At 30.4% G+C, this 24,475-nt stretch overlaps 1 protein-coding gene across 2 annotated transcripts in view; it reads right to left on the reverse strand.

Annotated features, from left to right (window-relative positions):
• Positions 1-24,475, reverse strand: part of LOC145319186 (uncharacterized) — a 36,234-nt gene that overhangs the window by 6,254 nt on the left and 5,505 nt on the right. For both annotated transcript variants that reach the window (XM_080161128.1, XM_080161117.1), the window contains exons 6-8: positions 15,763-15,876; positions 1,582-1,676; positions 483-545 (exon numbers count right to left, since the gene is read on the reverse strand). In XM_080161128.1, coding sequence (XP_080017254.1) covers positions 483-545; positions 1,582-1,676; positions 15,763-15,876 — 272 coding nt within the window. The remainder of the gene's footprint in view (positions 1-482; positions 546-1,581; positions 1,677-15,762; positions 15,877-24,475) is intronic.

Genomic DNA, 24,475 nt, shown 5'->3' on the forward strand with positions numbered 1-24,475 from the left:
AGATGGGAAAACCCCCTTTTCTCCCATCTCTTTTTTTCTTCCCCCCTTCCCTTTTTCGGGAAAGAATTATATGACGTAACTGGGAATCATGTTCCTCAAAATTAATACAAAATCGGGAAAGATTGTATTGTGTCGTTTTAAAAGAATAAAAAAAATATTTTTGTTGGGGGGGGGGAGGGGGTGAATACACTCTCCCCAAAAATAGTTTAAAACCTTCCCAGGACCTATAAGAAGTCTCACTGTAAAGGAGAACAATATCGGTTCAGCGGTTAGCGAGATCCTTCGGGACAAACAAAAAACGCTTACTACTTTATATAATAGGATAGTGTAGCATTTTAGGTTTAGGACAACTTAGGTATGGGCCCCACAGGGGTGAGGCATAAAGTTCGCAAGGTACTAACCTAAAGCCTAACCTATCATAATTCAATCTAATTTACATACAAACATCCTGATACTTTACCTATACAAAATTATTACAATACCTGAAAAGTTCCAGTTTTTCTAATATTCTCCAGTTGTATCATGTTTAGTCGCTTTGGTTCTCCCTAAACAAATGTATAACTCATCAAACAAACACACACAAAATAAATAAATAAAAACAATATTGTACAAAATAGAATATACGTGGATATTATGACGAGGGGGGGGGGGGGAATTGTCACCAATTTAGGTTGCTAACATGGAACTTATTTATTAGTCCGTTCGTTTATCCAGTAGGAGGGGAGGGGATTGGGGTATCATTATTCTAGCCTGCTGCGAGTTTCAATCTATTAGAGAACATTAAAATCTGGTGTAACATCCATGTAATAATGTTTCCATTTTTAAATCTAATTAAAGTCTGGTTCTATGAAATATCTATGATAATAATTACCTTAGAATCCATAGATACTAAATCTAATTCTTTAAAGTCTGGTTCTATGAAATATCTATGATAATAATTACCTTAGAATCCATAGATACTAAATCTAATTCTTTAAAGTCTGGTTCTATGAAATATCTATGATAATAATTACCTTAGAATCCATAGATACTAAATCTAATTCTTTAAAGTCTGGTTCTATGAAATATCTATGATAATAATTACCTTAGAATCCATAGATACTAAATCTAATTCTTTAAAGTCTGGTTCTATGAAATAACTGTGATAATAATTACCTTAGAATCCATAGATACTAAATCTAATTCTTTAAAGTCTGGTTCTATGAAATATCTATGATAATAATTACCTTAGAATCCATAGATACTAAATCTAATTCTTTAAAGTCTGGTTCTATGAAATATCTATGATAATAATTACCTTAGAATCCATAGATACTAAATCTAATTCTTTAAAGTCTGGTTCTATGAAATATCTATGATAATAATTACCTTAGAATCCATAGATACTAAATCTAATTCTTTAAAGTCTGGTTCTATGAAATATCTATGATAATAATTACCTTAGAATCCATAGATACTAAATCTAATTCTTTAAAGTCTGGTTCTATGAAATAACTGTGATAATAATTACCTTAGAATCCATAGATACTAAATCTAATTCTTTAAAGTCTGGTTCTATGAAATATCTATGATAATAATTACCTTAGAATCCATAGATACTAAATCTAATTCTTTGAAGTCTGGTTCTATGAAAACATCTCTGATATTGATGGTTTTCCTTCTGGATGTTCCAGTTCCTAAAATTAAATTGAATTTTGATAAATTTGTACAAACTAGCAGTGTCCAAATATTTCCACCAAAAATTTAAATCCGCATATAAGAAGAGTAATTCTGTTTATCTGAAAATGAAATGTACATTAATTAATTATCCATTGTCTTATCCCTAAAAATATCTATATTACAAAATTCGGTTATAGTCTTTTTCGTGGCAACGCTCCTTAAGGGGCGATTCTTCGTTTTGTTCAAAGTAGCTTTTCTCCTATTTCCAGCCTCTGCGGGGGGCTCCTAACCCAATATAACCTAACCTAACCTTAAATAACCTATCAAAAGCCATTTTAAAAATACGACGACTCGCCCTTCAAGGGGCGTAGCCACACAATTCTTTGTTAAAAAAACAATATGAAACAAATTTTCTTGGTAATACAAACATACTTTAACTAGAACTAGCGGGGGCGCACCAAGCATCTAGGAGCTATGTATTCGAAGGAGTAAGGAAAGTAAGATAATAACCTAAAACCATACTTAGATATATGAATTAAATAGCCAAAAACCAAGCAGAACCCCATAAGAAGCTTCCATGAAATGGAGAACCGAAATGGTTCATTTGCTATAAAAAATACCTAACTACTTAATACAATAGGTTAGTTGGGATTCTGATAATAAACATGAAAACATTCAGTTTGATGTAAAAATGATGAAAATAAGTATAATTTCTCAGACTTTTATATAATAAGATAAAGTATGAATCAGTCTAACTATTATAATAATAACAGTCTGATACACATAAATCATTTAGAAAAAATCATATACTTGATAGGTATTGTAGTAATATACTTTTTAGTACCTTTCCTTTATAAGAATAAAAAAAGTTTTTTCTCAACTAAAATAACAATATCGAAAGCAACGCTCATTAAGTCCTGCTTATATCAACAATGAAATTAATTTAAAAAAAAACACGAAACCTATACGTGTTTTTCAGATGTGGTTGGGGGGCAACACATCGTATAATTGACGACCTCTCCATTTGCCCCCCAAATACTATTTTATATTTATTTTGCTTGTTGGTTATACCTTATACCTGCATTAATATTTTCCTTAAAAAATAGACATATACCAGTCATAATATTTACTTGTAATACAAGACAACAAGAAAATACAAGATTCTTCGATGTGGACGTATGAAACCAACTTTCAGACTTATAAAGGAGACTCGCTACTTCAAGAATATACAGACTAACACATATGTACAGTTTACTATTTATATAAACATAAGGTGCACACATGAGTCAATATTATAGAAAAGGATAATGTACTAAAAAGCTCAATGTTAGTCAAAAACCATAAGGAAAAAAAACCTAAAAATAGATTTTATATTAAAAGATATTTTTTATAAGATGATAGCTATTGTAATGATACATTGGATGTTATTTTGGGTCTTTATTTTTGTCTCTTAAAACTAAAAATCCTTTAAACTTACAAATCCTGTAGGAAACCCTTTAAAACGGGGACGGTTATACAGACATTACGTAGTAAAGTAGCTGCGAATGTTCTTTTATTTCTTTGCATTTTAGTGAATATTCCTTAGTTATAGATTACCGCATTATCGGATATATTGTCATATCAGTTTCTTGGCTTAACCCAAAGTGTGGCTTTTTTATAGCAAGAATAAGATGTGGTGGTGTTTCCTGATAAAAGCAAGGCTGAATTGTTATACTAGTTACGTGGCTTAACCAAAGTTGTGGCTTTTAATAGCAAGATTTGTAAGTTTCGTAGTGTTTCCTAATTATATTTAGAACATATTGTCATAACAGTTATTTGGTTTAATATAAGCAAGAATATTATGATTTTTAATTTGATTTCCAAATGTTGATTGATTAGCCATAGTTTCTTAGGGTTTGGATCAAATTAGTCATGGATTAGGCTGGGACACTTTTTTTTACAGCCACTAGGGCTATCAAGCTTCACGTTCAAGGACATTATGAATTGACCTGCTATCTACTGGTATTATGTACTAGACTATTGAGTATCCAAATTTTCTCAATTATCCCCTTATTTCACAAACAGGGGAAGTTGCGTGATTATTATTGCTAATGAGAAATTTGAATAGACATAGGAGAGAAGAACTCTAGTGTGAACCCCTTTTTCGTAAATCTGACGAAGGAACTTTTCCAGCTGACAAAAAACTTTAAAATTTTTTGAGTATATAATTTCTAGAAAGCTAACTTTATATTAAGGAATTCAACAATTTATAGCTAACTTATTAAAGGATTTGTAATATGCTTTACACTATACTAGAAAATAAATTTTAACACGATATAATTTTCGTGAGAAAAGCTTTATCTTAAGAAATTCGACTATTTACAGCTGACTCTTTATATGAACAAAATGAAAAAAATATGCCCTTTCCTCTTACCCATATGTGTACAGTGTATACACAGTACTACGCTAGGTCCTGTTGAAAACGTAACGAACGTACTGTTGTATTGCTATTTGTTGTTATTTTATTTTTATATAATTTATTTCGAGGTAAACATGAAACAAACTATGAATTTATGTATTTTAAATGTTTATAATAGATACGAATTAAAGATTATAAATCATGTACATTTGAAATCCGAGATATTATTTTTTTGTTTGAATAGAAACTCAAGAAAAAAATATGATTTTATTAACTTAAATTCATAGAGGGATTTTTATTATTTTACAACGATTGCAATAGATGAAGCATATTTATTATTAATGCACAGATAAAACATAGATGTGAAACAACAATATGAAGGCAGTACTTCATGTGGTGGACTTGATTCGAGTAAAAGTTGAAAGAACAGCTCTAATTAACTCTACACGGTTGGACCCTCAGATGTAAAAACTTTATTTTAGTGTTTGGCCAAAATGACTTAGCAATTGTATCTGTAAGTACGTCTAATGACACCCTTTGCTATTTTTAAAATCCTAGAAAATTTTTTTTGCAAGAAAGTTGCATAAATTTGCAACCTTTTTTAGAACCACTACATAACTCGAGTTTTAAAACTTTTTATATATAATCCTTTATACAAAAAATATCAATAATTACTTAAAATTAAACCTGAAAGAAAAAAAATCTCATTACACGTGTTAATTTGCATGTTTTAGGTCTTTTTTTGAGGAAAGTATAACTTCCACATTTTTGACAATAATTATATTTTTTTAACATTTCAAAGTGAAATATAATAAAACTTAAAAAATTTTTCTTGAATTATCAGTTGAAATTTTCATCAAACATACAATTTAAGTGATGAAAATTTAATAAAATCATTTTTTGAATGTTTAGAATTACCAATTTTCTACATTTAAAACAAAATGTTAACAAAATTTAAAAACATTTTAACATATAACTTCAAAAATCAATAACATTTTATAAAAAGATGTTTCAAAAAATAAATCATTAAAAGGTATTAAAATGCATTTGAAATTACTTAAAATTAAAACGAGAACATCTTTTTACACTGTATTCTGTGTAATAGAGTTTAAATGACATGATTAGTGAATGAAATATTTCCTAAACTCATTAAGCCTTTTTGTGACTATATTAAAAATAATTTATTTTGTTTTACATTGTTTTTTTATTCAAATATTTGACAAAATTTTCCCTACATCAATAAAATAAAGTCAGTTTTTTACTGTTTCCAGGTTTTTCTTTATAATTATAACAATTAAATATAATATGAATCTTCATTATCTTTTATTTGAATTATCATACACGCTAAAATGTAAAGTATAAGCTAGAATAGCACTTTTTTCAACGAATATTTTAATGATATTATATCAAAATAATTCCTCTTAAATATCACACAACATATGATTGGGAAGTATAGCCATTTCTTGGAGGTATAATATTTACAAAAATACCATTAATTCTGTTTTTATCAGAAGTTTAAAAAATTGAACAATTCTAAAACAATGGTTAACTGTCTAGATATTGAGTACACTAAGACTACTGCTCTGTTCTATTGAAATAACGTTGCAAAAAGAGGGGTTCTGAAAGTAATCTACCTAATTTTTTTTAAAGAACCAACAAGTACTGTCAGTATCTTTTTTCTTGTAATCTAGCAGACAATCAAATCATAACACAATTTTCATGATAAAATATTCAGGTTTCTAATTCACATTTTAAAAAATATACTGATCAATAAAATGTTCAAAATTTTACTTTGTACTAATTGAAAAAATATGTTGTAATTCTTATTTTAAAGTTACATTTTTATCCCTGACAAAATCATAGACGACTTTTAAAGGCATCTTATCTAAACTTTTTGAAGAAAAACTTAAAAACGTTAATTAAGTATGAAAACTATTTTCTTCGATTTTTCTGAAGTTATTATCGCATTCTATGGGTTTTTTATTATCATTTACTTATATCGAAAGTGCCAAACATTGTACCCTAACTTATTCATTTAATAAAAAACCAACCGTGTCTAATGAAAAAAACTAGAAAACTTCAGTTTAATTCAACCAATGAGATTTCATGTATGCTCCGATGCGATTCATTTATTGGCTCAATCAGACATTACCTCTCTTTCTTAGTACCTTTATTGAAATTTGAGACAACACATGGAGAATTGAACTCGAACTCTCACCACCGTAGCTTAGTGTGCTACCCCTGAACCACAACGCTTCATTTTTTATAAGTTTATATTTGTTTTAATATTCAAATCTTTATGTATTACCATTTTTGGGATAAAAGATAATGATAATTATGTTTGGTTTTCAGAACTAAAGCCACTTGAATAATTTAATCATTTGGTGGATTTGTCAATGTCTCATGCATAAAGCTTTCAATCATTCGGCCAAAAATACAAACACACGATGGATTTAGAATTACTTGGATCTTACAACAGATTATGTACTCCAATAAAGTGAAAATTGTTGCTGGCTAAAATAATGATCCCCCATCCACACTTTTTACCCTATTCCCTCCCCTCCTATTGGATGAACGAGCTGACTATTAAATGATACCAATGTTAGCAACCTTAATTGACGACAATATTTCCCCTGTCATAATATCCACGTCATTTCTTCATCCATTAGTATGTTATCTTAGTTAGTGCAGCTACTTTTAAAAAGGATATTCAAATTCTTTTTTTTGCTGCGCGACTTGTGGACCTAATTGTCTTTGATATTATAACTTGATTATGAAAAAGTAAAATTTAATGAATTTTTAACTGATAAAGCGTTCATAGATTATTGATTTCATGATTAAAATTGATTCACTAACTAATTTTATGAAAACAATTATGAAAACAATTATAAAGCTATCAGTGAGGAAGGGTTATTCTTAAGGTCAACAATTTTTGGGACTTTTATTCAATTTTGATTGGTTGGTTCATGAAGTTGAGTGTCCAAACACTTCAACCACTAATTGCAATATAAAGAAAGGGTAATTTTGAGTATCATCACTGGAGATGACCATCAATTTATTGGCCATTGCCTTATCCATTTAGATCCCAGTAAAAAAAAACAAAATTTAACACTATCTAATTAACTATATATTGTAACCAACATTTCTAGTTTTTTCCCATTGCATTGCAGCTTTGTCAATTTTTTTTTGTAGCGAAGCAATTGGACACTCCTTTTGTCTTTATGCAATGTGCATAAAAAGAGACACAATTAATTTCTTAAAAAAGGAAATAATTTATAATTTGATCTAAGAAAAAGGCAGTGACCAGAAAAATAGCCTAAAACCATCCAGGGAGTTTTTGTAAAGATTTAGAAAAAATTAAAATCCAATAAATTCCTTGGACAGTGAGACAGACTTAAAACCTTACTACTTACTTACTGTATAATAGGATATTAATAGAGCTATGTTGTTATTAAAATCAATCATTCTTGTTATTGCATTTATATCATTACATAATGACAGATACAAATCAATTAGAATTATGATGATATTTTGTAGGTATGGTTGGGTTTACAAGTATTTAAAACAAAAATAAAAAAAAAGTTAAATTGCGTTGATTTGTATTTATAACAGTTAGGGAGGTGAATCCATTTTTATAGAAGCAGAATTATAATCTATAAATTACGGTTTTGACCCTCAAAAAAACTAAAACTACCATTCCACTTTCCCCTCTCTTGGTGATGATATCATCAACACCGATACGATTTTTGAAATGTACTGCTTCTATAAAAATGGATTCAACTCCCTAACTGTTTACATTTGCTCACTACCAGCTTAATAATAAGACTTAAAAACCTAAAGTACGAATAATATTGGTTTATAATGTCTAAAAAATTAGAAAAATTAGACAAGTGATGTATATATAATTTACTATTATTGCAATGACTTAAATAACTGTAATTAAGTCTCTTCAGAGCAAAATTATGCCGTTTGGTCGTAAGTCACCTCCAAAGTTACTAAAAATCCACATTCGAATTTTCGTTTCGACCAGATTCTCTTTTTGAATATAAATATAATAATCAAAAACAGATATATATGTAATAGTCGCCGAATAAAAAATCAGTTGAGTAGGTTAAAACTGAAGTATACAATAAACTAAAGTATACAAAAATAACAAGGATGACAACATCCATAAGTAGCGAAGCTCAAAAATTATGAATGGATATCGGAAAAAAATGCTATAAAGCAGTTTCATACTATAAACATTAATGTTGATAAAATAGGGAAATAAGGAAACCTTAAAAATCACGCAACCTTAAAAACCACGAAAATTTTAAAATCTAGGAATCGATCTAGCATCGCAATTTATAGAAAAATCTTAATGAAACTTGATAAAAATATGTAGAATATGAGCATATTCAATTCCTGATAATTTCAGCCACAAATTATGAATAGGAATCGAGTAAACCATAGAAAACCTAAAAATCTAGGAATCGATCTAGCACCCCAACTAATAAAAAAATCGTAATAAAACTTAAAGAAAATATGTAAAATGTAAATTTAAACAATCCCTGAAAATTTAAGCCCATTATCTTAAAAAGGAGTTGAGAAAATTACAAAAACATGAAAATCTAGGAATCGATCTAGCACCCCAAACAACAGACAGATGGACAAAATAATGTATAGATTAGATGGGCATATGTTATAAGAATCTTCACTAAAAATTTCAGCTGTCTATCTTTTCTAGGAGCCGAGAAAATCACATTTCCCCCACTTTGTCTCAGACGGACAGACGGACATTTCGAATTATAGAGTAGCTTCGCTACTAACAAGGGTAACAGAATAGTTGAGCCAAGGGAGGGAGTGTCCCGGTCTTTAAAATATACTAGAACCAAAAGTTATACAAACACTTTTCTGTCTATAACTTATCTAAACAAGGGGTTAATTTTATTCATTATAAAGGGGATTGTATATACATTTTCCCGTTTTTACCAAAACTTTAGATATCCAAGGAGTAAGGGAGGGAACGATGGGCAATTGATTAAATTTAAGGGTTTTCACTGAAAGGACTTGAAATCCAGATTTATCCAGAAAATTTGAAGAAAATTGTAAAGGGTATGTTAATCAAATTTAGAAAACTATAAAATAAGAAAAGTTCTAAGAAAAAAAGCATTCATTTGAAAATTAGATTACCAGTACATCAGACTGATATGTAACCATTCTGTAATTAATTAATAGAAAAATCATCCTGGAACTTGTTTACTCCATATTCCTAAATTTTAAAATGCCACTATATACAAAAATTAAATTTAAGGATTTTTAGATTGTTTATTACATTAATATCACAATAATTTTTTTATCTATGAAATGATATTTTTGGAGAAAAAATGTTAAGACCAGCCATCTCATTAGCGGCAATGATGCGCTAGTACCCATAGTCAGTCAGAACCTACTAAATTCTTGCACATTCCCTTTAAGCCAGTACCCAAAGTCTGAGACTCCTAAAAATTGAATATTCGATCCATTGTCCCCTCCCTTACTCCCTGTTGGATATCAGAATAATTAACAGCCCATTTCCTCTTCTCTTCCTTTTTATATAGACAGAGGTTTGCTATTTAAAACTTCCTATTACTTATTCCTTCTAATCTGGTATATGAAGAATAGCATTTTTTCCAATTTTATAAAATTAGGTTTTCCAATTTACTGTAAAGTAAAATTACAAGGGAGTGAATGGACATTAGACTGTAAATTTTTTGTTTTTCAATCATTGATTTAAATCTACAGAAGAGGTAATTTCGTTTCTCGTATTCATTCCAATCCGGTGGATAGGAACCGGTTCTCATCCATACGAAAAGAATATGTCTAGCATCGTAATATATCCAGCTTTCTACGAATATAAAAATGTACAATTATAAGATTAAAACCAGTCTTTTTAGCCCCGAGGTACCGAAGGCACCGGCTATATCCGCGGAAAGCTGTTTAAAATACGATGCGAGAAATAACTATTATCTTCAATGGGTATGAATATCAATTTATCGTCAATTGTCTTATCCCTGAAGTGCGTAATGTTACACAGTAACATTACGCACTTCAGTAAATGCCAGGGATACAGGGATATGGCAATGAACTATACATAATCTTTCGCTTTGGCTTTACAAATATCTAGTTGAAGAAAATGGGAGACCGAACTTTTAAACCGCATAGTCCTTTCCCTCCTTATTTAAATTTAATTAATAGTTATGATTTTTATATTTTTGTATAATTTTAACAAATTCTTAAAGGTGGCCCTCAAGAATGTACATATGTTCGACTATTATTACCAAAACAACAGCCTTCAAATAAAACAAGTATGACAACAACCCAATAAATAAGCATAGATTTTTTCAGGGGCGTCCAAGCTTTTTTTTGGGGGGGGGGTAAAAAATTTTAGGGGGGGGGGTAATTCGTGTTTGGGGGGGGGGGAAATGGCACGCGAAGCGCGCCGAAATTTTTTTTTACCCCCCCCAAAATTTTTACCCCGGGGGTAAAATTTGATTGGGGGGGGGGTAATTACCCCCCCTAAATTCTGTTGGGGGGGGGGTAAATACTCCCCCAAAATTTGTTGGGGGGGGTAATTACCCCCCCCAAACTAATTTACCCCAGGGGTAAAATTTTTGGGGGGGGTAATTTAATTATGTAAAAAAAGCACCTACCTAATCTATTATGTTAATAATAAGTACTATCTTATAACATAAAGTAGTAAGTAAGGTTTATTTGACTATAGCTTCAGATTTCATTACTTTTAATACTGAGTTCTCCTTTTTAGGAAAGCTTCACATAGATCCCATGATGGTTCCACACTATTATATGTCAATCCTTTGAGTGGTTTTAGGCTATTTTTCTCCTCCCTTTTTACCCTTTAGAAAACACGAGTTCTTAGATGCTAAGGGCGCCACTACTATTCAAATATATAGTAGTATCTCATTCTTTAGAACATAAAAATACAATAATTAACTCACTAACCAATGAACCAATATGATTTTACTTTAAAGTGAAGCGTCTTCTAGGTCCTGGTAAGTTTTATAACTAGTTTTGAGACACCCTGACATCCTCCCAAAAGAAATCGTCTATAGAAATTCTTTTTCATTATTTAATGAAATATTTAATTTAGTTAGGTATCTATTTATGGAATCTTCAGTGCTTTACAATTACATCATAGATCCCCGGGATGGTTTTAGCCCTTATAAAGGCCCAAGCAAATAAAACATGATCAAACTATTAAATTTTTTGTTATCATGGTTAAGAACTGTTTTAACTGGTTGGACAGTAAAATTTTTTTTTAAAGAACATTCAATTTGGGGGGTGTAAATAACCCCCCCAAAAAAATTTTTTTAAAGAACATTTATTTTGGGGGGGGTAATTACCCCCCCCAAAATGGTTTGGGGGGGGTAAATACCCCCCCCAAAATCGTTGGGGGTGCCTACGGCACCCCCAAGGTAGGGTTAATTTTTTTTTGGGGGGGGTATTGTTCACAAAATTTTGGGGGTGCCAAATGGCCCATTACCCCCCCCCTTGGACGCTAGGGGATTTTTTTTTCCCGGCTTTTTTTGAAATTCAAGTAGTGCCGTTGCAATTATTATGCCTTTTGGTGAAAAAACACTTGTGTAAAAATTTTAACCATTTTGGACAAGTATTATGCCCAGTAATTTCACTTTGAAATTTTGACGCCCCCCTTATGGGGGTCAAAAAATCATTGCATCAGAACTATGGCTTCATGGTGCTCCCTGAATAGGTCTTGAGGAGTAGAATCAGGAATTTTTGAAATTTTGAAAATATCTCGTTCCTAGACTGAGAAAAGTTCAAAAAACCCCTAAAAAACGCCATTTTTGAAAATTGGCCAAATTTTATAGGTTTTTTGAACTTTTCTCAGGCTAGGAACGAGATATTTTCAAAATTTCAAAAATTCCTGATTCTACTCCTCAAGACCTATTCAGGGAGCACCATGAAGCCATAGTTCTGATGCAATGATTTTTTGACCCCCATAAGGGGGCGTCAAAATTTCAAAGTGAAATTACTGGGCAAAGAAATGAAAATGTACAATTGGCATTTTCCATTCTCAATGAGCAATATCAAATGTTTGCAAATAGCTCTCGAAAGGTCCATTATATATATTTTCATTCTACAGCAAGGACAATTCCATTTTGAAAAGCATAGCAACTTTCAATATATATGTACTAGCATCTACGCCCCACCTAGAAGCCTCTAGGGGCACTGGTAGGAGGGAAAAAGTCGACCTCTCATCCCATTTTAAATTTGAGTTTTAAAAGAATTTTAAAAATATTTTTTAGGGGGGAGGGGGGTGAAGACACCCTCTCCAAAAATAGTTTAAAACCTTCCCAGGGCCTATAAGAAGCTTAACTGTAAAGGAGAACAATATCGGTTCAGCGGTTAGCGAGATCCTTCGGGACAGACAAAAAACGCTTACTACTTTATATAATAGGATATGTTAATATAAAAGTAGCGAAGTTGATATCATAATAGATATCAAAGCTAGAATTTAGAATATGCCATTAAAGTTACATTCCCATATAAACAACCCCTTAAATAGTGGATGTAAATATTCATTTATTTCCCTGGTATCTCATTTATATCCCTGGTATGATTTTAGAAGATTTTTAATTTTTTTGGAAGATTTTATAATTTTTATCAATTACTAAAAGAAAGAAAAATTATACCAGGGAAATAAATGAAATTTAAATACCAAAAATAAACCACATTTTACTAGCATAAAAATGAGTTTTTTGTTTAAATGAGAATGATATTCCTGTCCAGTTTTTTTGTTTAGGAATGAATATTTCTCACCCTCGTGAATAAATGATGACCTATCGGTCCATCATTTATTCCCTCGGGTAAGAAATATTCATTCCTAAACAAAAAACTGGACAGGAATACCCCATTCCATTGCAAAAAGGCGATATTTGGTTTAAGTAAATATTCATTTATATAGCCTTTTTGAAGCTATCGCTCGATCATTTATTACCTTGGGATTTAAATATTCATTTATGCTAAATTTTGTTTGATTAAATAACTCATTTAAACATTAATTTTTTTGTAAGTATTCGGATTATTACAGATAAATTAATGACGAATGGACAAAGATAAATAATAGAGTAGAAGCAATAAATTTGTAAATCTTGGAAGGAATATATATATCGAAATGCATTTTCGGTATTGTTCCCTGTGTTATCAACCATAATAATGTAACTTCACAATAACTCCCTGTATATGCTGAATAAATATTGTAATTATGTAATTTAAATTATTTTAGAATCAACTTTCCACTATCTGTGAGAAAATAAATGGATGTTAAGAGATCAATGCTTTTTCTCTTCTTTCTATAGGGTGCATTTACTTCCACAAAATAAGAATAAATACTGTTTCTTATTCGCCAAATAATATAAGAGAGTATTTTGTTTAATGATGAAACTAAATCTGAAGAGAAACGGCAGTTTGTGCTGTTATAATAATATGCGATTTTGCGATGTATATGTGAAAGTGAATCTTACTCTTCTTTATGTCTATTTGAAATAAATGAATTTGTTTGTTTACGTTTTTTTTTGTTGATAATCTACTCTTATAAATTTGTCTATAAGATGCATTATTGAATACATTTTCTATGCACGAACATCAGAACTATATGAGGTTTTATAGTTTCTATGCGAATATATGTGCGAATATTAGAACCTATATAAGGACTTACATACATATTATAGCTAGTCATAGAGTAGCTCCGCCACTAAAGATTATATTATTTGTTGATGGATGTGTTGAGAACTCTACAGGTGTTGTTTCATGATTACTTCAAATTGGTGTTATTTTAGAGCCTTTAAAATGACATACAGACACATTATAGTCAATTTTAGAGTAGCTTCGCTACTAAAGATAGAATATTATTTGTTGATGGATGTGTTGAGAACTCTACAGGTGGGGTTTCATGTTTTCTTTCATATTCGCAGTTTTAGCATTATTTTAGATTTCTTTTACACCAGGGATCTAAAGAAAAAGACAGTGGACAATAATTAGTATTCATTATACATCCCCAATGATGATGAATAAATTAACCCACCTCCCTAATTTACATTGTCATTTTGCTCAAGTACGTAAGCCTAAGCTTTAGGCAAAAATATTGTTACAACATGTTTTATATAACTAAATAGTTTTTATGACCTTCAACCTTTATATGTACTATAGAAAATTAGATAACGGCTATGCTAAACAGGTAGGAGAGGGTAGGAAAAAAGCCTTAAACCATCCATAAAGCATTAAGAAGCTTCCCTAATATGTATAAATCAATCGCGAGATCTTAACATACAAACATAAGAACCTTACTTCTTTAATTTTGATAGTATAAGCGGAAGAAAAATAACTACCACATTTGCTGCTAAAGCAATTATTTTTATGTCTATGCTTCTATGCATAATATTACTCTTGATCTCATGTAAGTAAAATTGATCTATAAAAAGATTGTTTACTTTAGATATTTTTCAATATAAATATATATCATTGTATATTCTATCAGCTAGACTCACAAACAACTTTTTATTTCTGTTTTAGTTGTAAACAAAAAGATCTAAGATGAATGCTTACAAATAATGTTAGAATATAAATCTTAAATTGAATTATTTGAAGCTTATTTAATAAATAGAGGCCTCTATAATTAAAAATAGCCTAAAGCCAACCTTATGATAAAATGAAAATATTAACTTTAAACAACAACAAAAAACTATTATGGGATATATGCTAGACTAAATAATATTCTAATCAATTAATCATATAGGTAATCTTTTACTTAATTAGTTCTTACAAGTAACTAACATGTCTTACATTGTATACTGGCAAAGAAACATGGCAAAGAAACAGTTGGAAATCACTGTCAGAGTTTAAATCTATTTGGATAATATGTATAAGCCAAGCAATAGACTGACTAGAATGACAAGTGAATTATAGAGTGGATGTTTAATGCTAAGGAGAATCTCAGTTTAATCATATTTTTGATAATAGCTTTATTTAATAACGAATCTACCAATCGATTACTTGTTAGGGAATCCTCACCAAGAATCTTTAATGCCAGCAAAGAAACTTTAATTAACACCAAAGCATTATTTATATTAGAAAGGTATGGAGGGACAAATACACTTCTAGAGTAGCTTAACACCTACAATCAACGAATTTAATTCTTGATTAAAATAAAATTCATACAAACACGCATTAAAATGTATAGAATGTGACGGAATTTGAGAAATTCTGCCTCAAGACGTGAAAATATTCTATACATTTTACACTAGTTTTATTATATAGGATTTATATATTTTTGATCATAGTAAGGAGGACAACATTCATAAAGGCGAAGCTCATCAAATTAGACAGACAAACGAACATTGATAAATTAGAGTAACAAGTATATGATTTATAAATGAATATATTCTAATGGCTACACCCATTGATGCCTCTAGGGGCACTTGAGGTGGGGAGGGAAAATTCGACCCCACACTTTCAATTTTGGTTTTAAAAAGAAAAGTAAAAAACAAATTTTGGTGGTGTCTTTTTTTGGAATTATTTATCTTCGAAGAGTGGCGTTACCCTCCCCCAAAATAGTTATAAATTCCAGGAACTATGAACAGCTACACTGTAAAATATCAGATCCAATCTATTAAAATCACTGTAAGAATTATAAATAAAAATCTTACCTATTTCAGCAGAATTTCCACAGATGGGTTGGGGTAGAATTATGGGGAAGGATTTCCATTTCCATAGTTTACTATTGGCCAGGTTCAGCAGGGGCACTAGGCTTTCCAGATTATCTAAAATAAATAAATAATTTAATAAAAGTCGTTATTAGTATACATTTATTGAATTTACAATAAGCCAGAGAAGCTTAATTTCCATGTGGATAGAAAATGGATAGTTTACCATAAGATTATTATTAGATTTAGCAGGGGGACTAGGCTTTCCAGATTATCTAAAACAAATTATGATTAAGTTACTAAAAGCCATTATAATAAATATTTCTTTAGTTTACTAAAACCCAGATAATCTTTTTTTTTACCAACTATTTAGAAATTTATAGTTATCTATAATACAAAATAGCTTGATGTCTGTCCGTCCCTTAAGATCTTGGTAACCACTGAACCGATCGGATTCTACTCTTCAGAGAATATAACTACTGGTCCTGTGGTGGTTTCATGCTATTTTCTTGGGAGGTCAGACACCCCAACACCCAAAAACAACCCCCCCCCCCTTTAAAAAAAAAATTTTGACGAATTTTGTAAATTGTGCAAATTTTGCGAATTCGTCATTTATTCGCGAAAAATTGCGATTAATTCGTTTATTTTTTCCGCTGGGTAGATTCGCATTTTTTCCCTCTGTGTAGGTAATAGAAGATGTAATTATACCTCTTAGGGCTTCGCCCCTAGAGGCTAGGGGCGAAGTCGCTAGTCGTTATATGAAATAATAAGATTGCCACTTTAAACTTTTAATAATAAGACAGTAAACAAATAAAACACCCACAAAGAAAGACAGGCAGTGTTAAGGAAAATAAACTGTACAGAACTTACTTTGTCTGTAATAATAGTTGACTATAAATAATTCAAAATTATATATATTTTAAAAAAAACCAATGTATTCAAAAGTAAAGTAAGTATAATAACTTAATGACCTAAAAATCCCCGAAATTATGGTTTAGCATAATAATAATAATAGAGGTTGTACACAAATATGAAAATATCCATAATGAGATAGTATTGTTTTTGTTTTGTTTTATTATGGAAACAGTAGCATTTGGCAGCATCAGCCTAGCTGCACTACTATTTTTTCTAAGTGCTTTTGGAAACGGATAATAGGAGGAGAAAAATATGTACATTAAGATAGCTGCAATTGTCCTCTCCCTTTGCAATGTATAAAATTGTATCATTAGTTTCACTTCAAATTAGTGCTTTGTTATCAGGGAATAAAAGGCTAGAGGATAAATAATACAAGGGGAAAAAATTTTTTTGTATGTCCAGTCCATCAGGCGGACTGTGAAATAAATAATTTCAATTCAAGGAAAGCTTCGCATTAATACTAAAACATAAGTTTAATTTCACTTAAACAGCAATAAGTGACTTTTAATCTAAGAATTGGGATTTATTTTTCATTTTCACAGCTTTACTCCGTATGAAATCCATTTTTCAGGGTCGTCCAAGCCTTTTATTTTGAGGGATGTGAAATAAGTTGTTTCATAGATTTAGTAATCTAATGTATTTACCCCCCAGCATTAGATGCTTATGCCATTATTTGAGCATAGATAAAAATTTGAAGGATACCCTCTCCCTTATAATTCTGATGTATGTAGTGAAAAATTGGTTTTCTACATGCACTACAAATAGAAAGCCTGACAAGGTGAAACAGGGTTAGGACAATCTTCTTTCCTTACTCTGTGTGAAATTCTGCCCTTTGTAGTTATGTAGATCTTCTGAGGGAAAAATTTATCTCCTATCCAAAAAGCAGTTTGTTAGAATTTTACTAAAAATTCTAATTTGAAATCTTAAGTGTGTATAACAACAGCTATAATGAAAAACTAATCCCTTATAGATTTATTTGCTTTTATTGGAGGGCGACAAAGTTCAGGAAAATAGCTCAAAACCTACCAAAGATATTTCTAAAGCTCTGAAAGATCAACTAAATCGAAACAGTATTTCTCGAGATCTTTAGCTTCAGACAAAAAAACCTTACTATTTAATATAGGATAGCTGAGTCACTAAAAATAATCAAATTATACAAAAATGAACCAAACTTAGCAAATAATGTCAAATATTAATATTAATACAACAAAGCTTCAAGAATTTATGTTCAAACATTGCGTCAAAAATTAAAATTCTAGAATTATATTTTTTTTAACAAACGAAAAAAAAGAATGGAATTATATTAACTAGGAAAATCAGGGAGGGAGGGGACATTGGGCTGTTCATTACACTAGTCCTAAAAGTCTTATAGTAACGTTTTCTTATTCGTTCACTTAGCAACCTTACAGACTTTTATTGAATAATTTTGATTAATTGAATAATTTTTGTTAATTTTGTTTTGTTAATTCAATTTAGTGTCCAACCATTTCCACAACTAATTGTAATGTACAGAAGGGGTAATTTTGTGTTTATCAATTTATCGTCCATTGTCTTATCTCTTTAGATACCTAAGAAAGCCATAACTAACCAAAAATATTGGGTTGGAATTATAGAAAAATCCTGAAAATAAAATTTGTTTTATTAAATTTGCTATTTAATTTATTTGCTGTTTTGAACTAATGTTTCTAGGAATGCCCCATACTAGGTTGAAATAATGTTTCTTAGAATAATTACAACAAAATAAATGATTTTACCACCGAGACTTTACTATTTTGTCTGATGTACTATCCTTACCATAGATGATTGGTCAGGTAGCTAATTTTGACGATTTTCAATAATGTTTCTTGAATCAATTAAAATAAGATTGTAGATTACAACTATAAGTCTGCAGAAGGGAACTGTCAACACCCAACATAAAATTGAAATTGGGAATGCTTGCTTTCTCTTTCCTCACAAGAAATACACACCCCTAGTAAAACCCAGTGCACGCCACTGATTACAATATAAGAACTATAGTATATTTTGATGGGCGCAGATAACTAATTTGGCCAGTAAAAAGCTACATAATCTATATAAACTTATGATCTTGAATTTAAAATTGGTTCTTGATTTACAATTTTTGTATTTTGTACAAATAAGTAAAGTAATTTATTATTACCAAAAATATGAATATTAAGTAGTTTAGGTGTTTTAGAATGTGTGTGTGTGTTTTTGTATGTGTGCTTCGGTGTAAACGCAAAGAGGGAGCAGATATTGGACTGGAAATTTTACTGTTTTATAACAACGTTTTTTCATTAGTTGGATTTAAACCTTAGAAATTTATAGTAAGTATCCAAACTTTTCACCAATAATTGCAATCTACATTGTCTTATCCGTTCAGCTCCCTGGCATGGTGTGAATGTGTGTGTGTGTGTGTTTGCTTGCAGTAAATAATATAAAACACAAAGAGGGAAAGAAAAATGATTTCCATCATATAAAGTAGAATGGCAATAATTAAGTTGGAGGGTTGAAATACCTACGTACTTACGGCTACATGATTAGTTTGATATTAGATAAAAATCATCTAATTCTTAATTCGGGAATAGTCCCTTTCGTGGCAACGCCACTTAGGGGCGATTCGTCGTTTTTTTTAAATGGCTTTTTTTTAGGTTAGGTTATATTGGGTAAGGTGATTGCCCCACAGGGATAGGCAATTGGCCCTGCAGGGTTAGAGCCCCCCGCAGGGGCTAGATATAGAAAAAAAAGCTACTGTGAAAAATACGAAGAATCGCCCCTTAAGGTGCGTTGCCATGAAAGGGACTATACCCCTTAATTCTTCAGTGTAATTTTATCTATGGAAACATAAATTTACAAGATTAAGACCTAACGTTCCGTCTTTGGTCAGGGTTATTAATGGATTAGGCAATAGACAATTTATTAATACATATTCCCTAATGATGATAAACAATTTATCCCTTCTGCAAATCTAAATTATTGGTTAAAATGTTTTGATAATATTTGTTTTGAACCAAACAATTGATATTCAATAAAAGCATCCAATGTTTTTGAGCCTGCAACGTCAAAATAATGTGGTTATAAAACTTTGGGAACCAGTGTAATTTACATTTCATTATCCCCTTATTCCCTAGTTTTTTTATTCTAATTACTGTATTCTAGTGAATAGAATAAGGAAATAAGGTTTTACAATTATACATACAACTGACCTATATAATGTGCAAAGAAGGGATAGGAAAATTGCACTTTTATTAATCTACACTCCTTTCCTCCGCCAATATTATCTACTGTAAGCACAAGGAAATAAGGGTTTTCGATTATTCAAACAACTGACCTATATTATGTATATATCTATAAGGAAGGGATAAGACAATTGCACTTATTATCTTAGATCTTAGACACCTCCGTTACTAATATAACATTCTTCCAATAAGAGAGATGATTAACTTAATGGGTGCTTTCACTCTAAGTCTCGGTTGAGCCCCTGTAACATTCCTCTATTATTCTCAAAACAAATAGAAAATTTGAAAATTAAGGAAAGTTGTTATTTCCTTTTCCTAACCCTTGCGGGGGACCCTGAGAGCCTATATCTGCGAAACAGTTACCCTGCAGGGCTACAAAGTACTCAAAAAAGCTAACCTTACCTGAGCTAAAGTAATTAACAAACAAACGAAAGGCTACCCTCACCTTATTTTCAATTTATCAAATCATAAGGTTTGAAGTACTATTGCTCAACAGGGTACATTGTATTAAACCCAACCCATTGTCATATACCTATATCCCTGTTTATACCTATATATATTTCGTGTATATACATCATAAGTTTGGTGCAATTCTTTATTTATGATGTTTTTTTAATTAGTGTTAGTCTGTTGGTCTGTAATGCTTTATTCTCTTTTTGCAAGTATGTTTCTTCCTCTTTTTAATTTTTATTTCTTGTTAAACTTTAAACATAGTGTTGACTTCAGGGATCTAAATGGATACGACAATGGCCTATAAATTGATGTACATTCCCCATGATACACACTACTTCTAAAGATGAGAATTAGTTGTTGAAATGTTTGGACACTAAACTTAATGGATCATGTTACTTGTCGATGCAGCACTTATCACATGTTACTTGTAGATGCAGCAAACTCATACATGTTACTTGTAGATGCAGCAATATCCCCGCCCCATTCCCTACAGAGATGCTAATATAATTATAAATAGAAACAATTAAGATTAATTCATTAGCTAAACATTTATTAGTAATGGTTTTAAATATATGCAAAAATATTATTAAATAATTACACATGATATTAAATAGCAATCTGGTTGCACAAATTGTAAAATACATTATCATTATAGCGATCCCTCCACATGTATTCATCCAAATAACTTTGTAAGAAGGTTCAAGATGAAGGACGAAGGAAGTTGTTTGGGGTTTTGAAGTTCTTTAGAAATGACTAAAAAGCTCATTTTCAATTTAAAATATAACTAACATTGTCTGCCTAAATCCTTTTTTAATCTCCCTTTAACATGTTACTTGTAAGTGCAGCAAAGTTAAACATGTTACTTGTAAGTGCAGCGCTGCATCGACAAGTAACATGATCCAACTTAATGAACAAAAAAATTAAAATTCAATGAAAGTCCCCAAAGTTGTTTAGGCAACGAATAAGAAAACGTTAATATTAAACTAGTGTAATAAATAGCCCAATTTCCCCTTCCTCCCTAGTTGACTTACGATTTCTCTAATTTATGCTGACTATGTCATTCAATATACGGGGCAAAGGCTACCTGAATTGAACGTAAAAGATGTGATTTGTCAGATTTTTTTACTTCAATATTTGTTGGTCAAAATATTTATTAACTTATTCGCTTAATCTGATTTTCTAAGAGTGAAGAAATAATTTTAAAGGAAATAAAAAGTAAGATGTGCTGAATTTTAATTTCCAAATGTGTAAGTAGTTTCCGCGGTGTTTTCTCATCCTATCTCCCATTTACTACTAGCTAAATAAGCTTCAAACTTCCAAACTTTCAAAGTTTTGAACGTATAAACGATTTATACATTCAAAGCTTTAATTTTCCAATTTTTTTTTAAGTTTGAAGCTTTTTTAGCTTGTAGGAAATATTGAGATAGGATGAGGAAACACCTCGGAAACTGCGTACACATTTGGAAATTAGAATTCAGCACACCAAAAGTAAATATTTAGTTTGATCAAGGATAAAGGTATAGGCTAATGATCTAATCATGAACAACAAGCAGTCAGAAACAGTCTGCCCATTTTTGTACAATAACCTAAAAGTCATATTTATTAAAATCTACATCAAAACAATGAACACTACTCTATAAAATCCGTGCGTTGACTCATTCAGCCAAAAAGATGGAGAGACAACTTAGTTAAAGAGAAGCTTCGCTTATAAAAGCTTCAAATTTTGTTAAAATTATTAGTAAAAAGTGGCATTTTCAAAAGGCTGAAAGCCCCCTAAGTCAAATATCAATTTGTCTATTTGAATTTTGACACTTTAAAGAAAGCTAATTGTTTTGAGTTTTAGAAAAGAAAACATCATAAATGTTAATTGACAAACTTATATTGTCTTCAATTGCCTAATTTCCTGTTTGGGCTATGTAAATATATATTAATTTTAAGAGAAACTTTGTATCTTTTCACTAGAGTAAAATTGCAAAAAAAAACTGACTTATTATAATTTATAAAACTTACATGAAAATCGGACCAGTCGTTTATGAAATCTTAGCGGATAAACATATATAAAAATACTTTAGTATATACTAACGGATAAGTCATAAGATGTTTTAACACAAAAGTTGAACTTTTAGGAATTTCCTGGTTATAAAGAATATGCGCCAAAAGCTCGGTATAACCCACACAGGTCATTTTCAATTGAAAAACCAACAAGATTTATCTATTTAATTTTGTAACAATTGTCGCCTTGCTTTGGTCAATTTTATGCTTGTCCAACTAATGTTTGTATCCCCTAGTATTCAAATATGTATCTGTGATATATATTATACACACATACGGTTATTTGATAAGAAGGGGAAGTTATCGAGAGGTCATCATACATTGCAACTAATATATTTATTTTAAAAACATGAACATACATATTTTATTTATCTCGTTAAAATATTACGAGCCAGGGAGGAAGAGGACATTGGACTGTAAATATACTGGTACCCAAAAGTAAATCAACACTTTCTCTTATTCGTTTGATCAAAAACTCTTAAAAAACAACTTTTGATTTATGGTTCAAACTTTAACACTGATCAATTTAAACTACAGAAGCGATAACTTTGATGAATAAATTTGGGGGTATACAGCAATATATCATCTAATGACTTATCCCTTATCTCTGAATTGGAATTTACCCTGAAATTTCTCAAAAGTTTTTTTTATATCTCTTTTAAACATTAAATTAGCTTAAAACTGCGGTAGACAAGTTTTTCATGAAACTGAATAATTTTCTTTTTTAGGTTATTAAATTTGTTTGTTTGTAGAAACATAATACCCAGACTTGATTTTCTTAAATGAAAGGTGACAGGCCGTGGCCTAGTGCAGAGTTGTGCTTGATAACTTATTCATAAACACTTTTAGCTAAATAGGTTAGCTTTTGATTTGCTTTATACAAGTTTTATTTACCTTAAATCCCCCTAAAATCGTATCATTCTTTGTCTGGAAGTCCCAACTTTAAGCTAATGGATATTAAATTACAAAAGATATAAGATTTTTAAAATTTCTAATATCTAATTTTAATTCACTGTCCGTTTATCCATTGAAAACTTACATGGCTTCCAACAATTAATTCTGATGTTTTTATTCCCATACTTTTATGACTAATAATCTATTTTTTATAAGTGAAGCTTCTCTTATTGTCTGTCCTATGTAATGTCCTTGTTCATTCAGGGGCTTTTGATCATAAAATACTTAAAATTAAATAAAATTAAATTAACAATCTAATGGAAATATTACACTTTATTTAGGAAATTACCTAAAAAATATTCTTTAGTATTCTTTCTTTTATTTAATGAAATTGTCCTTGTAAAAATCAAAATTTGCCATTTGTATGGATGCATAAAATTATGTACATTATACTTAGATCACAAAAATCTAAAATCCTTTACCTCTAGAAAAATCTATATAATACAGGGTGTCCCACGTAAACTGTTTTTTTATTACTCCCTTAATATTTGAGCTATCTTAGTAAAATAAAAAGTATTTGGCAGCCTACTACTGACCATTTAATGATATAGTGATGAAAAATCCGCAAAGTTAACAGAAAAAAATCTACAAGGTAATACATAACAGGCTGATTTTAGTGACTATAAGACTAATCCACCAGAAAAAATATGCCTTCGTTAACTTTAAAAGCAGCTGGTGGTCAAACGTTGGATCAAAAAGACTTACTCCAGACATTATAAGAACTGGCATTGTAGTCTAATTAAAAAAATATGGTATATTTCAGGTTCTTGCGTGCATTTGAAGCGAGCTCATATGAACAATCAACAAAGAAGACCAATATTAGGCCTATTTTTACTTATTGTTCACTTATATTACACTTCAGAATCTTAAATATTGAGAATTTCTGGTATGCCATGTCAAGCCTGTTCATTTTTTGTGCTTAGAAAGTCAAAGCGACCAGCCGTTTGGACCCTAACTAATCTTAAACTTCACAAAGCAAATATTTTCTTGTGGGTTAGTCTAAATTCAATAAAATGAACCTCTTATGTAATAACTCGTAGATTTTTTCCTGTTTATTTCCTGGATTTTTCATCATTACCCCATAAAATGGTCAGTAGTAGACTGCC

Source organism: Acartia tonsa, chromosome 1 (genome assembly GCF_053477335.1).
Source record: "Acartia tonsa isolate MP-2025a chromosome 1, ASM5347733v1, whole genome shotgun sequence".
Lineage (NCBI taxonomy): Eukaryota > Metazoa > Arthropoda > Copepoda > Calanoida > Acartiidae > Acartia > Acartia tonsa.